The sequence below is a fragment of the Pelophylax lessonae genome, assembly GCF_965119305.1.
Source record: "Pelophylax lessonae genome assembly, chromosome: 2".
NCBI classification, from domain to species: Eukaryota; Metazoa; Chordata; class Amphibia; order Anura; family Ranidae; genus Pelophylax; species Pelophylax lessonae.
Window position 1 is genome coordinate 680,844,243 of NC_138769.1, and position 15,556 is coordinate 680,859,798.

The window sequence follows — 15,556 nt, forward strand, 5'->3', positions numbered from 1 at the left end:
CCCTGATGATGTAGCGCCAGACATTTTTCCTGTGCTGTGGGGAAGCTGACGCCTCAAGGGATATGTGACGTATGTATCCCAGGAGGAGGCTGAAATGCCATTCTGACCTAGGTGAGGTTCAACGCATGGGGGGGGGGGGTCAAATAGAGAAAACCAATGTTAAGAAAGCTGGATTTTACATATGGGGGTGGAGGAATTAGATTGGCGCATAATGTATTTTTTGTTGGAAGATCGATTTGAGAATTTTAAGATGGCTAAGAACTAGACCAGTGTCCACCCATGGCTGTTATTTAAGGTTCCTTGCTGACATCAATACATCCTAATTGTACAGGAGAATCCCTCCAGTCTCACCCATTGTATTTTTTTTTAATGGCCATTCCTTGTTGTGTTCGATGTTTTGGACAGCTGACGCCACGACTCTTTAGCTGCATATTGTAGGCGACGTTAGGGCTGATAATTTATGCATATGCGCCGCATTTCAAGATAACCCACAGGAGGCTAAAAACAGCAAAACCGTGTTCTTGAAAAGGAGATGTGGTTGTGAGAATGGGGAAGTTGAACAGCACAGATGGGATTTTCAGGGTATAAATAGCAATTTACAACAAATATTGTGCGTATGTATAAATTTAGCTTGTAAACATGACAGAAGGAGCAAAACCTGCCTTGGCGACAGTTCCAAAATGCAAAATTCTTGGTTAACCCAAAAAGGGGGTTTCGGTATTTTATTAGGTCAACATCAAACTTTTATAACTGCACTTTAAAGCAGACCTGCTTTGTAAAAATAAATAACAAATCCTATCTCCCCAATTCTGCATCCATGGCTGGGCGACCAGTGCTCGGACACAGATTGCGGTCCACTAAAGAACTGTAGAGAAGAAAGATCACCAGCACCACAGTCAAATGCAGCAGGACATCAGCTTTATTAAAGTGGAGTGGAGTGCAACCTCAGGAGGAACCCTAGGGTTCCACTATCTTTTTCAGCCAAGGAGGCTGCCATCTTGGGCTCTTTCATCTTCAACTGCCATGGTGCTGCACATGTGATCAGTTATGACACCAGCCATTGGACGGTTAGACAGTTTGGTTGAGAGCACAACCAATGTGACCGTTAGCCTTCCCGACATGCCGGGAATTTAGCTGTTTTTTGAAACTGTTAAAACAATGGGTTGAGCTCTTCTTTAAGACATCCGTGTGTGCAGCACAAATCGTCAACGCGTTTCTGCCATGACAGCCTTACTCATTACTAAGACTGTTATTGTGGAAACACATTGACTGTTTGTGCTGCACACATGGATGTCTTAATAAAGCTGATGTCCTGCTGCATTTGACCGTGGTGCCGGCGATCTCTCTACTGGTCTGTATTTTAACCTGTTGCAGCCCACGTTACACATGTGCGTTGGCAAAAAGGTGTGCTTTAACGCCTACGTAAGCCGCTGAGTGGCTCATTTTTCTAGTGCACTAACTGTGTGCTCCTAGCAAAGAGACAGCTGTCTCTCGGTCCCCACTAATGCTCAGTAGGCGGAAGAGCTGGCTCCCGATCATGTGACAACCAATCACAGTGGTCCACATGATCGGCCCCCCTGGATTTTCAAAACTATTTAAAATGACACCAGGACAGGTGGGAAGGGCTTAAAGAATTCATACCAAAGTAAAGTTAATATTTCAGTTTATCACTAAGGCCTCCTGCACACTGGACATTTTTACAGCGGCTGTTTTTGGCGTCAGACATTTTTTTCTTTTTCTGATAAAAGCTTAAAAATGCCGAAAAACGCCAAAAAAGGCCTAAAAACTTGGCTATTCAGCATTTATCAACGTTTTATACCCATAAACTTTTGTGGGAGTATAGTTTTGCTAAAATAAGCTAAAAAAAAAATGATGCGGCTAAAAAAAAAGCTAAAAACTATGATAAACCCTACTGCAAAAAAGCTGAAAAACTCCTTCTACAGCTTTCTACTGACGTTTTGATAACATCCAGTGTGCATGAGGCCCTATGGGAAAAAAACAATCAAATCTGATATCAATCAACCAATCTGATATAAAAAAATGGCATGACCAAGCGATAAATGACTGATGGTTGTGGCGGAAAAAAAAATCGTCCGTACAAGGTACATGTAGATCAATTGTCTATGATTTAAAAGGGCGGACAACGCGCCACCAATTGACCCTCTACAACAGCCTTTCTCAACCTTTTCAACACGGAGGAATCCCTTGAAATAAATTTCTGGTCTCAGGGAACCCCTGCTAAAAATTAAAAATCTACAACTCATGACACATTAGTGTGACAGTCAGTGGGAAGAATTCTCCTTACTCTTGTCATTGGGAAGAATTACCCCCTTACAGATAGCTAAAAGGAACAATGGTGTCATTGGAAACTCATCTGAGAGGCAAAAATTGCCTATTGCTCAAGGAACCCCTAGCAAACTCTGGAGGAACCCTAAGGTTCCATGGAACCTTGGTTGAGAAAAACTGCTCTACAGTCAACATATTTTTTGCCACAACCGAATGACTAAGGCCCCTTTCACACGGCGATCCAATCAGCCTGTCAGTTTTTCAGGCGGACCGGATCGGATGCGCCATGCATCCCTATGGGGCAGCGGATGTCAGCACCCACTGCTATCTGATTCTGATCCTGTCCGTGAAATCCGGATGGATGGAAACCCTATTTTCCATCCGTCTGGCGGATCGGATCGGATGAGAACGGACAGGTGAGTCGGATGAGAACGGACAGGCAGTCCGTTCTCATCCGATCTCCCCATAGAGGACAGCAGAGATCTGACAGCTCTGTCTCCGCACACAGAGCAGAGACGGAGCTGTCATCCGCCTGCTCAGCGGGGATCGGCGGATCGATCCCCCCGCTGAGCAGAACGGACTCCGTTCCGTGTGAAAGGATGATTGAAAACCTTCCTTCTCTATTGCTCTGCAATAACATTATTGCCTCGCTTAATCAGTCAGATTTTAAATACTGTATACCTAAAAACGACGCTAATGGGTCCTTTTAGATCGGCCTGTATTCTCCTCCTGCTATGGGCACACTATCTTGGGGGCAGAAATGCTGTAATACAGGTGAGCCATGCGTATGATTACTGCTCTCCCTTGAATTGGAGTGGGGTGGATTTTCTCAGCGGTATGACGGCTTCCATTGCAGAGCCGTGTGAAATGATGTCCTAAGTAAACAGACCCATTTCGCACCCAAGTGAAAGTTCATGCAGACACCCATCTTCAAAGTGCGAGGAAGAGGGAGGGGGTCGCCATCTTGCAGCCATGGCTCTTCTCCCGCATTGTACAATCTGGGAAGTGGTTGATATGACCTAATCTCAGCGCTGATAACAAGACTTGGCACCCGCTTTAATGGAAGGGCTAGAGTTTACTTTATAACTGTGTGCAAACGCAGAGTACACACAGAGCGAGATATTAATGTGCTTGTTTTATAGTGCGCTTAATCCTGTCATTAGTCCGTCGGTAATGATGCCATTAAATGTGGCTTCCTAGCGGGGAGGTTTGCAAGAGTAATGACAGTTCTAAGAATTCTGCAGCTTTCTGAGGATCTCCGTAGAATCTCAAAATGGATTTTGCATCCATGACGCTTTTGTGGCATTGATAAGAAGTTGTTGCTTAGCAATCGTTGGCCAGAACCTTTATCACCATGCATTCACAAAAGAAGGAACGAGGTTCACTTATAAAACCCGGGGCACAAAGAATAGGCGTTAAACAGCTGTACAGATACCGCCAGTCTTTTAATAAAGGGCAAGAATAATGCTTGCCACCCGTAATTCCTATAACTGAATTCCTGAATGTTATTTTCTTAGTGAAGCTACAGTATCTCACAAAAGTGAGTACACCCCTCACATTTTTGTAAATATTTTATTATTTTTTCATGTGACAACACTGAAGAAATCACACTTTGCTAAAATGTAAAGTAGTGAGTGTACAGCTTGTATAACAGTTGGAATTTGCTGTCCCCTTTAAATAACTCAACACACAGCCATAAATGTCTAAACCGCTGGCAACAAAAGTGAGTACACCCCTAAGTGAAAATGTCCAAATTGGGCCCAAGTGTCAATATTTTGTGTGGCCACCATTATTTTCCAGCACTGCCTTAACCCTCTTGATCATGGAGTTCATCAGAGCTTCACAGGTTGCCACTGGAGTCCTCTTCCACTCCTCCATGATGACATCACGGAGCTGGTGGATGTTAGAGACCTTGCGCTCCTCCACCTTCCGTTTGAGGATGCCCCACAGATGCTCAATAGGGTTTAGGTCTGGAGACATGCTTGGCCAGTCCATCAACTTTACCCTCTGCTTCTTTTTGCATGGCAGTGGTCATCTTGGAGGTGTGTTTGGGGTTGTTATCATGTTGGAATACTGCCCTGTGGCCCAGTCTCCGAAGGGAGGGGATCATGCTCTGCTTCAGTATGTCACAGTACATGTTGACCTTCATGGTTCTCTCAATGAACTGTAGTTTCCCAGTGCTAGCAGCCCCAGACCATGACACTCACTCCACACCACCATGCTTGACTGTAGTCAAGACACACTTGTCTTTGTACTCCTCATCTGGTTGCCACCACACGCTTGATACCATCTGAACCAAATACATTTATCTTGGTCTGATCAGACCACAGGACATGGTTTCAGTAATCCATGTCCTTAGTCTGCTTGTCTTCAGCAAACTGTTTGCGGGCTTTCTTGTGCATCATCTTTAGAAGAGGCTTTCTTCTGGGACGACAGCCATGCAGACCAATTTGATGCAGTGTGTGGCGTATGGTCTGAGCACTGACAGGTTTACTCCCACACCCCTTCAATCTCTGCAGCAATGCTGGCAGCACTCATATGTCTATTTCCCAAAGACGCCCTCTGGATATGACGCTGAGCACGTGCACTCAACTTCTTTGGTCGATCATGGCGAGGCCTGTTCTGAGTGAAACCTGTCCTGTTAAACCACTATATGGTCTTGGCCACTGTGCTGCAGCTCAGTTTCAGGGTCTTGGCAAACTTCCTATAGCCTAGGCCATCTTTAGGTAGAGCAACAATTCTTTATTTCAGATGCTCAGAGAGTTCTTTGCCATGAGGTGGTGCATGTTGAACTTCCAGTGACCAGTATGAGAGAGTGAGAGCGATAACACCAAATTTAACACACCTGCTCCCCATTCACACCTGAGACCTTGTAACACTAACAAGTCACATGATATCGGGGAGAGAAAATGGCTAATTGGGCCCAATTTGGACATTTTCACTTAGGGGTGTACTAACTTTTGTTGCCAGGGGTTAAGATAATAATGGCTGGATGTTGAGTTATTTTGAGGGGACAGCAAATTTACACTGTTATACAAGCTGTACACTCACTACTTTATATTGTAGCAAAGTGTAATTTCTTCAGTGTTGTCACATGAAAAGATATAATAAAATATTTACAAAAATGTGAGGGATGTACTCACTTTTGGGAGCCACTGTATTTAGTTCAGTAGTTAACCGGAAACTTGAGCCCATATTAGTGGAAGAGGACACATACTCATGTGATGCCACCAACGCTGCTGTGCATTTTGCATAAATATTATGAGGCCCTGTGCAAACTGGGCTTTTAGCCCCAGTGTATGAGATCCAAGCAGTTTGCTCTGGGCGGAAGGCACGTCCACACCATCCAGCCCTGCTGCTGGTAGCCTGCAACTACTCAAAAAGATTAAAAGCGCACGGAGTGCAGAGGTCAGGTGGATGTAGCATGCAGAGGTCAGGTGGATGTAGCGCGCGGAGTGCAGAGGTCAGGTGGATGTAGCGTGCATAGGGCAGGTAGCGCGTGGAGGGCAGCGGTCAGGTGAATGTAGCACGCAGAGGACAGGTGGATGTAGCGCGCGGGGCGCAGAGGACATGTGGATGTAGCGCGCGGGGCGCAGAGGACATGTGGATGTAGCGCGCGGGGCGCAGAGGACATGTGGATGTAGCGCGCGGGGCGCAGAGGACAGGTGGATGTAGCGCGCGGGGCGCAGAGGACAGGTGGATGTAGCGCGCGGGGCGCAGAGGACAGGTGGATGTAGCGCGCGGGGCGCAGAGGACAGGTGGATGTAGTGCTCAGAGGTAGAGTTCAGATAGATGTAGTGTGCAGAGGTCAGGTGGGGTGTAGCACGCACAGAATGCAGAGTTCAGGTGGGGCGTAGCACGCACAGAATGCAGAGTCCAGGTGGGGCGTAGCACGCACAGAATGCAGAGTCCAGGTGGGGCGTAGCACGCACAGAATGCAGAGTCCAGGTGGGGCGTAGCACGCACAGAATGCAGAGTCCAGGTGGGGCGTAGCACGCACAGAATGCAGAGTCCAGGTGGGGCGTAGCACGCACAGAATGCAGAGTCCAGGTGGGGCGTAGCACGCACAGAATGCAGAGTCCAGGTGGGGCGTAGCACGCACAGAATGCAGAGTTCAGGTGGGGCGTAGCACGCACAGAATGCAGAGTTCAGGTGGGGCGTAGCACGCACAGAATGCAGAGGTCAGGAGGATGTAACGCACAGAATGCAGAGGTCAAGACAGCATCGCTACAGCACATAGTAGTGATGTAAAGGTCAGTGAGAGCAGTCATTCATGCAGCAGGAGACGCAGGAAATCACCGACACTCATAAAGAGCAGATTTCAGAGGTAGATTTTTTTTTTTCTTATGGGAAAATCATTCCATAGTGCAGACAGCGGAGAGGCAAGTGTTTACTCCTTCTTTTACAGGGATGTCTTTTTAGCCAATTTTCTTACAGTATCTAATAGGATTTCCTTGGTTTGAGGTCCTTTGGTAACTGAGGTACCTAATTGCCTAAGTCCAGATAATGTTTAGTTGGTTTATGACTTCTGTCTGCAGTAAGAACTAAGATGAAGGCTTATCATAATGAGGCTGCAGTCCAGTTTCTTACCTATTGAATTTTTTCCATTTTGCAGTTCTGTGTTGTACAACGTAGAACCGTGCTAATGAGCTCTTTGGGGAAAGCTGACCAAAATCAGTATTGTAGGAGCAGTGAAGATCAAGGCCACCATGACACACTGTTGTACAGTTACTGATTAATGTTTTCGGAATTGTAGCATTTTCAACAGTGCACCACTATGTACTCTGTGGTGTGCTATACTACGGGTACATTGGCAGCTACTGTACTATGTATAGGCTTTGGGTTGCCATTCTTATGATTGGTACTGCAACACATTGGGGTGTATTTAATAAAAATATTTGCAGCAAAAAAAATATATTTTTTTGGCTGAGTTAAAAAAAATGCAGCCGCAGGTTTGTGCCTGGGGTCTGGTTCGTCCCTGTTCACTGGTTCAGGTGCGAATCGAGTCAAATTTTTGCCTGATTTTGCACCTGAATTGGATCCAAAGACACACAGGCACTTTTTTTGAATGCAGACTGGCAGGCTGCCCTGGACCTGTGTGAAGCGGCTCCATTGAGAACCGATCACACTCGCCTGTCATGCGAATTGGATGCGGGGAAACCCACATCCAATTTGTATATGTGTGAAACCAGCCTTAGGCTGTGCTGGTCGAATACTTTTCATTGATTTTAAAAAGCAAAATATCTCATTTGGCCACAAGATGGCGCAAAATATCCTTCTTTGCGCCATCTAGTGGCAAGATGTGATATTTGCTATTTAAAGGAGGTTGTAAACCCTCTCTTATAACTCGTACCATAAGGTAAGCCTTTAATGAGGCTTACCTATAGGTACGATAAATATCTCCTAAACTTGCACCGTTTGGGAGATATTTCCTTTTAAGGCAACCGGCGACGTCATTGGCGCATGCGCTCTGAAGGAGCGGCTGCTCGTGCCGTTCCTTCAGAGCCCTGTGCCGTGAATGGCGGCTCCCGATCCCATCCGATCCAATCCCCTGGACGGATGGAAAATAGGGTTTCCACCTGTCCGGATTTCACGGACTGGATCGATGCGGGTGTCAGCGGACATGTCACCGCTGACATCCGCTGCTCCATAGGGATGCATGGAGGAGCCGATCAGGTCCGCCTAAAAAACTGACAGGCGGATCTGATCGGATCGTTCGTGTGAAAGGGGCCTTACAGTCTAGGCATTATTTTTTATTTTTGGTGGAGTGGTCCTATATATATATATATATATATATATATATATATATATATATATATATATATATATATATATATATATATATATATATATATATATATATATATATATATATATATATATATATAAAAACAAATCTAACCCGTACCCTGACAAGAAGTCCTCATCCCTAAATCATAATAGAAAAAATGGGTTCCAAATCAGTGGTCCTAGAACCCACTGAATAGAGGAGGGGGGTGGGACTATAATGGACTAATTGTCACCAGTATAAATGTAAGCAGAAAGAAAAAAATATAACAATATTTATTGATAATTCATAATAAAATCAACGCATCAAGCATAGCAAAGGACAATACAACATTGTTCACATATCGTGGTTGTGGTAATCAGATGGGTGATTGCTTTGTTCTATACATTTCGCGGGAATACTCCAGCTTCATCAGGAACTATAGCATTTATAATTCACCCTCTTACAGAGCCATGATTACATTCACACCAAACTTAGCAAATATTTGACATGTGCATCATTAAATTGGAATTGAACCTCAGATCGCGTCTCCCGTCAACATGCCTCATAACTCCAAGCCAAATATCCCAGAGGGGACCAACAGGTCCCACAAGGGAATGGCTTTACTGTATAGGTTGGACCAGTCTTCCGTAGGTGCCACCAAAGCGAACAGTAGGTGGAGCTACCGGTCTTTTAACCACCGAACCGCGAGTCGGGAGACGAGGCATGTTGACGGGAGACGCGATCTGAGGTTCAATTCCAATTTAATGATGCACATGTCAAATATTTGCTAAGTTTGGTGTGAATGTAATCATGGCTCTGTAAGAGGGTGAATTATAAATGCTATAGTTCCTGATGAAGCTGGAGTATTCCCGCGAAATGTATTGAACAAAGCAATCACCCATCTGATTACCACAACCACGATATGTGAACAATGTTGTATTGTCCTTTGCTATGCTTGATGCGTTGATTTTATTATGAATTATCAATAAATATTGTTATATTTTTTATATCTTGTTTCTCTCTGCTTACCTTTTAGCCCCCGTTCACACTGGGGCGACCTGTGAGGCGACCTGGTCGCCTCACAGGTCGCCGCAGGTCGCCTCCCATAGGGAAGCTGCGGACCCGTTCTGATAGGAGCGACACAGAAAAAGGGTCCGGAGCTTCTTTGGGGCGACCAGGAGGCGACCGCCATAGACTTCAATGTTATGAAGTCCGTGGCGGCCGCTCCGAGGTCGCGGCGCGCTGCTCGCACCGCGACCTCGGAGGTCCGGGTGCGAAGTAGCGTCGCCCCAGTGTGAATGGGGGCTTATACTGGTGACAATTAGTCCATTATAGTCCCACCCCCTCCTCTATTCAGTGGGTTCTAGGACCACTGATTTGGAACCCATTTTTTCTAATATATATATATATATATATAAATAAATATGATGAACTCAAAGATCTAACAAAACCGTGAATCATCCGTGAAGAGAACACCTCTCCAAAGTGCCAGACGCCATTGAATGTGAGCATTTGCCCACTCAAGTCGGTTTACGACGACGAACTGCAGTCAGGTGGAGACCCCAATGAGGACGATGAGCATGCAGATGAGTTTCCCTGAGACGGTTTCTGACAGTTTGTGCAGAAATTTTTTGGTTATACAAACCGATTGTTGCAGCAGCTGTCCGGGTGGCTGGTCTCAGATGATCTTGGAGGTGAAGATGCTGGATGTGGAGGTCCTGGGCTGCTGTGGTTGGACGTGGTCTGCGGTTGTGAGGCTGGTTGGATGTACTGCCAGATTCTCTGAAACACCTTTTGGAGACGGCTTATGGTAGAGAAATGAACATTCAATTCACAGGCAGCAGCTCTGGTGGACATTCCTGCAGTCAGCATGCCAATTCCACGCTTCCTCAAAGCTTGCAATATCTGTGGCATTGTGCTGTGATAAAACCTTTTATTGTGGCCAGCCTAAGGCACACCTGTGCAATAATAATGCCGTCTAATCAGCATCTTGATATGTCACACCTGTGAGGTGGAAGGATTATCTCGGCAAAGGAGAAGTGCTCACTAACACAGATTTGGGAATAATATTTGAGAGAAATAGGCCTTTTGTGTACATAGAAAAAGTCTTAGATCTTTGAGTTCAGCTCATGAAAAATGGAGGCAAAAACAAAAGTGTTGCGTTTATATCTTTGTTCAGTATATGTATACAGTTAGGAGCTGATTTTATTATGAGCCCTCACGAATATCAAGCTTACAATTCTTAAACCATACACTCTTAAAGGGGTTAAACGGTTACAGTAGATCTGCGGCTGTCAGAAGCATTGGGCTTTATCGGTACGTTGTGACAAGGCCAAGGTCATGGAACTCCTGCTATTGAGCCTCCGGTTTGTGCAATGATATCATTTTGTAAAGCGATGAGGCCAAATCACAGCTTGTTTCATTTTATTGTGAACGCTGGCTTTAGCGAGAACCCACTCCCGTCCGTCCGAGAAATGCAGCCTTTTGTAGAGATAAAGAAGTTACTTGTCACTGCCTCTGTAATCTGATCTGACTGTAAAGTTGCACTGGCATTTCTCCCACTCCCAGAATCCTTTGTGCTCTTGTATGGTCAACATTTTTATACTTCTTTTTTTTTTCTTTTTTTACATGAATATTCTGTATTGCAAATCAAGATGAAACCAGATCTAGTCTTTGACTTATGAGTGAACTCTAAACTTTTCTAAAGCAACATTGCATGACAAGTAGATTGACTTACATAAGAGTTGGTTTTGTTAGTAGGTATAAAGTGTAAGATCAGCTTCAGGACTTTTTTTAACTATATTTGATGTGGTCACAAATTAAAGTGATACTAAAGTCTCTGTGTTATTTTTAGGCAAAAAAAAAAAATCTACTTACCTGCTCTGTTTAGTGGATTTGCACAGAGAGGGCCCAGATCTTCCTCTTCTTGGGTCCCTTGCCAGCGCTCCTGACCCCTCCGTCCTGCCTGGTTGCCCCCACAGAAAGCAGCTTGCTATGGGGGTAGCCAAGCCGCAGCTCTGTGTGTCCATTCAGACACTGAGCTGCGGCTCAACCCCGCCCCCTCTCTCTCCTCATTGGCTTACTGACTTTGACAGCAGCAGGAGCCAATGGTTCCCTGCTGCTGTCTTAGCCAATGAAGAGGTAAAGTCCCAGACAGCCGAAATTCTCGTGCAACATCGCTGGATCAAGATTGGGCTCAAGTAAGTATGAGGGGGGGCTGCTGCACACAGAAGTGGTCAAACCCATAGTCACACTCCTAAACCTTGTATACAGCCTTCCCAGAAGAGTTGAAGCTGTTATATCTTCAAAGGGTGGGGCAGCTCAATATTGAACCCTACAGACTAAGACTGGGATGCCATTAAAGTTCATGTGCGTGTAAGGGAAGACGTCCCAATACTTTTGGTAATATAGTGTTATATGTATGCATTTTTTTTTTTTTTTCATTTTATTGGAATGCTGGTGACTTCATATCTCCTCATCCTGTTAATAAATAGATCACCAGCTGAAGGTGTATCACAGGCCCATATGCCATTGGACAGTTCAGACACACCTTTCTGTGGGTAAAAGGAAGAATAAAGTACAGTGACCTGGAATGACACGCAATCTGCAGCTCCTTAGTCTGAGATATAACGTCTTGTGGGTTTGTGGTATGTGAGCACCTGTCAGAAATGTTTAGCTGAAACCGTAGCGTGCAGAATTCTCTGTAGACACCGCAGATACCACAGGAAGATTTGCATGGGCCTTCTGATACCAACATTCAAATAAAGCTTTACTTCGCTATCACCCCAATCATAGGGTCAAACAGGTCATAAAACACAGTGCGATTGCCAGAAATGCGTTGGATGGGTGTGAATTTGGCACTTGGCCAAAAACCTAAAATGACAATTTAAAAAATAAATATATATGTGTGTGTGTGTGTATATATATATATATATATATATATATATATATATATATATATATATATAATTTTGATAAGTGCAAAAAATACTTGTTGATCCTGCCAGAAATCTTGTCAGATGATAACGATGACCTTAGATTTTTCTCATTGAGTCCCATAAGCTGAATAAGAGAAATCTATGGATTCTCCCATCCACTCTCCTTCAATTTAAAGATCGAAAGATGTTAGGCAGAGTGGTGTCTACTGGGCCCTCCACAGCTCCAATTTCGTCTGTTTCATCGGGAACAGGATGAGATTTGCTCTGTGTTTTGGCAATTTTTCTGTGCTTGCTGACTATTATCAGGTACGTTGTTTCCAGCAACTTTATCTGAAGAAAAAGAGGAGAGGGAAAGTTATTGTATTCTTGTCCTAGGGTGACAACACTGTTCCCCCATTGATAGAATAAGGAAAGTTAGGGTTGTCACCCTAGAAGCTTGTTACTGGCAGGATAAACAGGGGAACATAAAGGGGAAAAAGATTGAATTAAAGACTAATGCATAAATTATATAAACTAAAGCGCAACACCCAAAAATGGCAACAGCTTGGAAAAAATGTAATTGAAACATGCTAAATTAGTCAAAATACCCTAAAGTGCTATAGTGCATAAAAATGGTGTAAATAAATAAAATTTATAAATTCTATATAAATTCTTCTAGTTTTAAAACATTCAGTGTAAATTGAAATAATTATGACAAACAAGTGACCAGTGAAACTCCTCCAATATATAATGCTTGCGTGCATAAAGTTCATAAAGGGTCCTCTCTCACGGGCTTTCAGCCCGGCTGACTCTACTCACGGTGCAGAGATGGACCTGTCAGAGCCCTGCTCTCCTCTATGGGATATTGGATAAAAACGGACCGCCTGTCCTGAACTGATTCTCAAGACGGATGGAAAATAGGTTTTCCATCCATCTGGATTTCACGGAAAGGATCGGATCGGAGAGCAGCGGATGTCAGCGAACATGTCACTGCTGACCTCCACTGCTCTATTAGGGTTGCATGGAGCATCTGATCAGGTTCACCTGAAAAAACTGACAGACGGACCTGATCGGAAAGTAGTTGTTTTGAGGTTTATTTATGCTTTGGAGGTTGTGTACAAAGTCATAGGTTTTCTTTCAGAACTGGTTTTCTCCCCGTAAAGTTAAAGGGAAAACAAGGTGGTCAAAACAGTTTAGGAGACCTCCGAAGGAACTCTGAAGCATCTACTGCATTTGCCTACCTACACAAGCCACTACAGGGAGAGTAAAGGCCCTGCTTGTCATGGCCATGGCAGGTTGGCATACCTTCGTACCAGGATTGATAGTTTTCCCTGCCTGTGTCCATGGATGATCAATAAAAAAATGAGTATTTGCCATAACCTTTCAGCACCTACCAAATCTTAATCCTCTGGAAGTCTTCTGTGGTGGGATCTCAGCACTTATCCATTTTCTCAGGTGTACACGCCTACTGCAACACTTGTAATGGGTAATTTTGTTCTCTACCATGGGCAATGTAAGGACTTGTTCACACATGTGGTCGAGGGGGGGGGGGGGGTACAAAAGAAGACAGTTGGGTTGTCTTACTGCTCCCTGACCGTCCACCTAACAAGAAGATGCAGCTGCGCAGAGGGAAAAATTAAACATTATATCACACCCAGCAGGTGGTACAGCCGCCAAACATGACCCATTCAAGTGAATAGGGCTGCGTTGCAGTTGCCGTATGATGTGTAGACATTTTTGGGGTTAAAACAGGCAGTAAGGAGGTAACACGTAGCCTCCTCACCACTTGTCAATTGCCTCTGAAAAGCTATTCACAGATCACTTTTTAGAGGGGCGACAAGGGCAGAATGTATACCCGGGCCCTAACCGAACGGTTTTGAAGATCTAGTTGCAGGAGTACCCGAGATGTATTAGCCAGCTGGTGAGGCAGACCACCAAACTCCACCTGTAACTCAAATCACTTTTGGTGGGAACCCTTTATTTTGTTAGTTGTAAAATTACATTGCTGTCATTTATATGTTTTATGCACACACATCCATAGGATCTTAAACATGTTTCAGTATCTGATTATAGTGGTCAGGAAGGATATTTTACCTTTATTCAGTATGCTATAAGCCCTTTTGTCCATTCTATTTTAGGATAAGAAAATCATAACCTCTCAACCATCAAGAGGACCAAGTGCCTTTATACCTGAAAAAGAGGTAACACTGAGTGGTGTAATGTGATAGTGGTGAAGGGTCAGGATCACACTTCATGCACAAAATATTTCTTACAGCTTTGCCCTCTTAAATTATATTATATTAAAGATTCATTCCAGGCAATTTTAAATTACAACCTTTAGTACAGTAATGGGCTCATTCAAATGTCCTGAATTTCTTTTTCAATTAAATTAGTGTAAAGGGTAACTCCAGAAGATATAAAACACACAAATTATTTCAGTGCCTTATTCATTAACACATCATTAAATTTATTTTTATTTTTTTTATTGACAGCAGTCTAAGGCCCCTTTCACGCGGCTCCGTTCCATCGACGGAGCCATGCTGCTCAGCGGGGGATCGATCTGCTGATCGCCCACTGAGCAGGCAGATGACAGCAGGTGTCAGATCCCTGTTGTTCTCTATGGGAAAATCGGATGAGAATGGACCGCCTGTCCGTTCTCATCCGATCCGCCAGACGGATGGAAAATAGGGTTTCCATCTGTCCGAATTTGACGGACAGGATCAGATCGGATGTCAGCGGACATGTCTCCGCTGACATCCGATGCCCCATAGAGATGCATGGGGCATCCGTTCAGATCCGCCTGAAAAACTGACAGCCGGATCTGAATGGTCCGCAAGTGTGAAAAGGGCCTAAGTACATGATTTTGACCTGGCATTAGCCTGTTGCAATCCCTGAACAGCATTACTTACACTAGTGGGGGAAGAAGCAGCACAAGCATCTATTCAGGTGTGCTGCAGTGCTAACAAGTAGGGATGCACCGAAATGAAATTCTTGGCCGAAGCCGAATAATAATGAAATGCTTGGCCGAAGGCCCAATACCGAACACGGTGTTTCGCATTTTTTCCATTTATTTTGCCGCGAACAGGGGGGCGGGGCGTGGACCTAGTGTGAAGGAGCCGCAGTCAGAAGCAGGGGGCGGGACGCGCACGTGACGTCACACCCCCTACTCGCGGCCGGACAGGACACCGGCGGCGTGTGAGAAGGGAGCCGCGAGCCGCAATGAGGAAGGTGAGCGGTCAGGGCGGAAGCTACAGAGGATCATTACATATATTATAGCAGAGGGTTACTGCAGAGGACATTTACATAGATCATAATAGAGGACCACAGCAGATCATAATAGAGAACCACAGCAGATCACTACAGAGGATCACTACAGAGATAATAGCAGAGGATTATTACAGAGATCATAGCAGGTGGTCACTGCAGAGGATCATAGCAGAGGACAATTACATAGATCATAATAGAGGACCATAGCAGATCACTACAGAGGATCATTACAGAGATCATAGAAGAGGATCACTACATAGGATCATTTCAGAGATCATAGCAGAGGATCATTACAGAGATCATAGCAGAGGATCAT

At 44.6% G+C, this 15,556-nt stretch overlaps 1 protein-coding gene across 1 annotated transcript in view; it reads left to right on the forward strand.

Moving 5' to 3' along the window:
* SESN3 (sestrin 3) overlaps positions 1 to 15,556 on the forward strand; it is a 163,188-nt gene that overhangs the window by 82,380 nt on the left and 65,252 nt on the right. Inside the window, exon 2 of the mRNA XM_082244564.1 lies at positions 14,112 to 14,174. Within this exon, the coding sequence (XP_082100690.1) occupies positions 14,112 to 14,174 (63 nt within the window). The remainder of the gene's footprint in view (positions 1 to 14,111; positions 14,175 to 15,556) is intronic.